At 52.7% G+C, this 5,226-nt stretch overlaps 1 protein-coding gene across 1 annotated transcript; it reads left to right on the top strand.

The window, feature by feature from the left end:
- Positions 1–234: 234 nt before the first annotated feature.
- Positions 235–3,392, top strand: LOC128405665 (uncharacterized). The gene is made up of 9 exons (XM_053372525.1): positions 235–271; positions 1,149–1,219; positions 1,473–1,534; positions 1,835–1,878; positions 2,012–2,088; positions 2,211–2,523; positions 2,629–2,705; positions 3,000–3,058; positions 3,290–3,392. The coding sequence occupies exons 1-8, from the start codon at positions 241–243 to the stop codon at positions 3,051–3,053; spliced, it is 729 nt and encodes a 242-aa protein (XP_053228500.1). The 5' UTR covers positions 235–240; the 3' UTR covers positions 3,054–3,058; positions 3,290–3,392.
- The last annotated feature ends 1,834 nt before the right edge of the window (positions 3,393–5,226 follow it).

The following is a 5,226-nucleotide window of genomic DNA, read 5'->3' on the forward strand; positions in this document are numbered from 1 at the left end:
CCTTTTCTGCAATATGGCAATGGAGGTGATGCTATTACAGTTCCAAAGGGAATGTCAAGCAGGGAGGGAGGAGGAAGAGAGAGAGTGGAATGAGACGGAAGATGGTAGGAGGCTTGGAAAGGGAGTTTGAACGGGGGGGGGGCAGGTGAGAGTCGGTTGAGAGCGGAGGGTTCTAGAAGGGGGCACGAGGGGGGGGCTGGAGCTGAGCTGGACTGAGAAACAGCCACCATTGCTGTGAGAATGTGGCGGCAGGAGGATTCGCTTTGTTCAGGTGAGCCACGGAGCCAGGGCTTGGCTTCTACAGAAATGGCACCTCAGGTTAAGAACTTTGCTTCAGGATGCTTCAGGATGAGGACAGAAATGGCTAGAAGGGGGCCCGAGGGGCTGGAGCTAAGCTGGACTAAGAAGCAGCAGAACAGCCGCCATGGCTGTGAGAATGTGGCCGTTCAATGCTCTCCCAACTTGGCGGCAGTAGCATGTTGGACGCCTTCCGACCTGAGGGGCTCATCTTCCAGTGTCATAACTTTTATATGCCTGTTGTCTTTGTCCATGGAGTTTTCTTGGCAGCGATACCGGAGTGGCTTGCCGGTTCCTGCTCCAGGTGGATCATGTTTGGTCAAAACTCTCCACTATGACCTGTCCATCTTGGGTGGCCCTGCACGGCATGGCTCGTAGCTTCTCTGAGTTATTCAAGCCCCTTCGCCACGGCAAGGCAGTGATCCATAAAGGAGCCCAAAGCAACTACTCTGTTCCAAACTTATTCACTCTATTATCATGCGTTGGCAAAAGACTGTTCTGAATTTGTAGGGGACACCTCTAAACCCTAGAAAGAAAGAAATGGTAGGATGTGGACGATTTGGAGTATTCAGGGAAAGGCGCCTAGGGGGCTTCAGCTTGCACGGGGCAGGAGCCTGGTGAAATTACTTTCCTATTATTTCTTTGCACCATCACTGCGCGTGACCCTTGATCAAAAGGTCCCTGCCCCAAGGGGCTTACAATCTTTAATAGGACACAGGGAGGGAACAGAGAAAGGTTGAGGTCCAGGCTGGATCCTGAGTCTAGGTCTCTGAATTTAAACTTTGGGATTCCCGGACATTTCCCACCTGTAACCTCTTCCTCTGTTTTTTATTTTCCTTTCTGTCTCCTAGGACATAAAAGATTGCTCAGACGGCAAACAATGGAGGCTGGAGTGAACTGGAGTCAACCACTGGAGATTGTGGTAAGTTACTTCCATGGGGAATCCATTCCCCACATGTGCAGGGAGGTCATGGCGCTGACCTGCGTGAAACAGGGCTGGGTTGGGGGGTTGCAGGCTGGTCTCGCCCCAGCCCCTCGCTCCCCTCCTTCCAAGCCAGGGGTCAGGCGCCCAGGCAGGAGCAGGCTGGCAGCCTGTGGTGATGTGGGCATGGGCAGCCTGGCAGGGGTGCTTGCTCTGCCCCCCTAGAGAGCACAATGTCCTTCTTCCTTTGCAGGGCCGTGGTTTGGGGAACCAGCAGCAGCCCAGCGGTGCAGGGAAACCCAGCAAAATCCAGAGGTATGTTGTGACCTTGTGTGGCAGGGGAAGTGTTTCCCAGTGATCCCAGGCCAGATTTAGAGATCCTGTACTTTTATGAAGAGGGTTTCTCTGTGGTCCAGGCAGGGCCCTAGCTAGCGGGTGGTGAGGTGGGCCCCCGCCAGGGGTGCAGGTGAGGGGTGGAGCACAAAATCGGCTCCAAAAGATGTCCATCAACATGTCTAAATATAGAGGTGATAATAATGAATATTATCGTCTGTATATTTATTTGGTTCCAACTCCTCCAAGCAATCAGACTAACAGAACTTGTTTCTTCCTTAGGCGAGAGGCCCGCCAGTACGAGGGGGGAAAGGCTCCCACTTCAGGTAAGTGGAAATGCCAACAGAGTGCCCCATATTTTAGGAATGTTTCCTTCCTGCGTCCCCCCTCCCTCACGCGCCAGACTGGTGCTATCATCTGGGATCCAGGCGCTTGCTGATTCCTCCGTTTTCTCTGCAGGGAGGGAGCCTTTCCCCAACGTCTACTTCGTGCTGGCGAAATCCCTGGAGGGACGTGGCGAACGTGGCAAACATCAGGTACTGGGACAGAAGGAAGGAGTCCTTGTGGAACTTCTTTTGGGGGGGTAATCAAAAATGGGGCAGTAGTTTTTCATCCGCCCCAGCCCCTTCTCATCAGATGCTTTCTGCTTCCTCCACAGGACCACACCTCCAGGGATGAGGCTCCAGCACCTGCTCCCGGGATCAAGAATGACAGAACATCGCGGCGGTTCCCAGCGCCTGATCCTGATCCTCGTCTGCCTCACCCTCCGTCGGTTCTCCGTACGGGCATGGCTCCTTCCTGGCCGTACTTGGCGCAGAAGCAGCAGCCAAGGTTTCCCCCTATCAAAAATGCCTCAAGGGTGATTCCGGAGCCGGGGGAGACTTTGGCTGCTGCCTCTGTGCCAGGCTGGTCGGGGCGGAGCCCAGACGCCCGTACGGAGGGGTTCAGGGTGGGGCAGTTAATAAGATCAGGTAGGATGAAATGCCCCCTTCCCAGGTCCCCACCCTCCTGCCCCAGGCTGGGGCTCGCGTGGTTGGGAGCCAGGCACCCGGCTGATGTCTCCCTTTGTTTTGCAGCGAGGAGAAGGCTCAGCCTGGGAGCCGCCGCATCCCGGGAGGGCCTGGAGCCGAGACAACGGCCTCTCGCCTCACAGGTAAGGGGACAGGGGGATTTCATTGCTTTGCCGCTCTATGCTTTGCCGCTCGTGATTTGCGGGTTTGGGGGGCGTGGGCAGGTGGCACATCAGAATGTCACCCCCCTTCAGGATGGCACTTGGGGCAGCCCGCCCCCCGTCTCCCATCAGGACGCCCCTCGCCAGAAAGAGGATTTGAGCCCCAGAGCCCTCTGCTCATCTGGGACTTCCTGCAACGACTTCTTGAAGCCCCTCCCTGGTCGTTTGGTCTGTAACAGACCATTCACACATTCAGGGATTCCTTCTTTCTTGCAGGGTATGTCTTCTGCACCGCTGTGGCTGCTGCTGAAGCCCCCTCCCCGCAAATAATGCAGGTAAGAGGGAGAAGGGAGAAATTGCATGGAGCGGGGAGAACACCCTGCTCCAGACTTCCCGACCAACTCTCTGACTTAAAATCATGGCGTTCCTACGAGAGCTGGTATCAAAATAACATGGATGCAGTACAGAAATGGATAAGACGGAGCTATAGCTGATAAGGAATGCAATGCTCAAGGTTTGGGCAAGGAGGACAGACCTGGGCTAAAGCAAGTCTTCTTCTCCCACAGGCCAGTCGTGCTGCCTTCAGAGAGCGCCGCTCAGAGCGGAGTCGCGTTGACTGGCCAGCATCAGTTTTTCCACCCGTGGCAACCGCCTGGCCTGGGTCAGCCATGATAGCACTGTGTCGGTTGCAGATGCCTCCAAAAACATGATCTCGCAATTGAAAACAGAATTCCTCCCATTGCTGGGTGTGTCGTTCGTCTCGGAGAACAGTGTGGTTGCCGCTGGCCATGATTGCTGCCTGATGCTCTTCAACTGTGATGACCATGGTACCCTCACCTATGTCTCCAAGCTGGACATTCCCAAGCAGAGCATACAACGCAATATTTCGGCCATGGAACGTTTCTGCAACATGGACAAGAGAGCCACTACGGAGGATCTCAACACTACTCTGGAGACGCTGCATCAGAACAGCATCACCCAAGTGTCTATTTATGAGGTGGACAAACGAGATTGCCGCAAGTTCTGCACCACTGGTATTGATGGAGCAATGACCACCTGGGACTTCAAGACATTAGAGTCCTCGATCCAGGGGCTGCGGAGCATGTAAATCTGGCTTTCTGTTCTCTAGCAAGACAACTCGTTCTGGCACCTGCACAGACTTGAAAAGGGATGGTGAAGATAGGTCACTTTTTGAAGCACTGAGAAAATGACGACTTGGTGGATTTTTTTCCCTTTTCCTTTTCATCCCCCAATTTTGGTGAAATGTGTTGGTTTGAAAATTGGCTGTGATTGTGGTATATATTTGGCTTTGTTTTTATTATTATTATTGGTTGTTTCATTCCATTATTTGCCAAAGCGGCTCCTTAAAATAGTTTATTGCAGGAAGTATGAATCATTAACTTAAAAGGGGAATTTTGTGTAAACATGTCTGTTAGAACCGAAAAAAAATAAAGGAAAAAAAATAAAGATAACTCTGCATCTGTTTCTTCTATGGGAAATATTCCACCTGGAAACTTCGGTGAATTTCTGAAAAGTTTTTTTCTTGGAAAATGTACAACTAGACCATGAGTCAAACCAAAACCACATGTCTTGTATGAAGTCGATGTCTATATTAAAAGTGTTCTCTTGTGGCTGACAAAGAGTCCTGTGTTGGTTGTCAGTGCGCATTTTGCAACACTGATTTGTGGGCAGAAGCTTCATGCCAGTATTTTAAATTAGCCAGGCGCATTTTGCACCTGCCTGTTGGCCACTGGTGATGCCCGGGAGCCAAGATGGTGTCTGGGAATAACTGGATAGCATAGTGAATATCATACAGCCTAATAGAAAAATAGTTCATAGTAATAAACAATCCTCTCCCCCCCCCCCTTTCACAGGCCATAGAATGTTTAATGGTCAAAGGCCTCGGTAAAGAGACGTGTAATGACGGTGCCAAGGCCAGCCTCTGGGAAGACTATTCCACAATCGGGGAGCCACTGCAGAAAAGGCCCTTTCTCCAAAACTCCCTTATTGGGGACATGGAGAAGGGCCTCAGGTGGCAAGTGCAGGGTCCGGGTGGGTTGGTTGCAGGGCTTAAAGGTTCCCCCCACCTCGGTATAACATTGCTGTGAACAATGGTGCTCCAGTCTCTGACCAAGGGAGAATTTTACTGTTCTGGTTCCCCGTGGTCCTTTACCGGTGAAATCGCTCAGTCGGTAGAGCATGATGCTCTCAACCTCCAGGGTTGCGGGCAGTGGCGTAACAAGGTCAGGTGGTACCTGGTGTGGAATCCCCCAACACACACATTGAAATTCCCCCTTCCTCTACCCCCCATCAAAGAAAGCCGCACAGGCAGCCATCCGATGTAGATCAAGCCTTCTCCCCCCGTCAAAGGAAGCCACATCCTTCCCTCCCCCAGGAGCACGGGGGGGGGCAATGGCGTGCTACCCCCCCCCACGACTCCCAAGGCTCCCCCGATCTGTCAAAATGAATGGAGGAGGGAGGACCACTGCCGGCAAAGCAGCAC

The sequence above is a fragment of the Podarcis raffonei genome, chromosome 18 (assembly GCF_027172205.1).
Source record: "Podarcis raffonei isolate rPodRaf1 chromosome 18, rPodRaf1.pri, whole genome shotgun sequence".
Classification (NCBI taxonomy): domain Eukaryota; kingdom Metazoa; phylum Chordata; class Lepidosauria; order Squamata; family Lacertidae; genus Podarcis; species Podarcis raffonei.

Coding starts and splice junctions, on each gene's coding strand:
- LOC128405665 (XM_053372525.1), top strand. CDS start 241: ATGTGGCGGCAGGAGGATTCGCTTTGTTCAG. Junction 2,089..2,210: donor GCGAACGTGGCAAACATCAG/GTACTGGGACAG, acceptor CTTCCTCCACAG/GACCACACCTCCAGGGATGA. Junction 2,524..2,628: donor GGGGCAGTTAATAAGATCAG/GTAGGATGAAAT, acceptor TTTGTTTTGCAG/CGAGGAGAAGGCTCAGCCTG.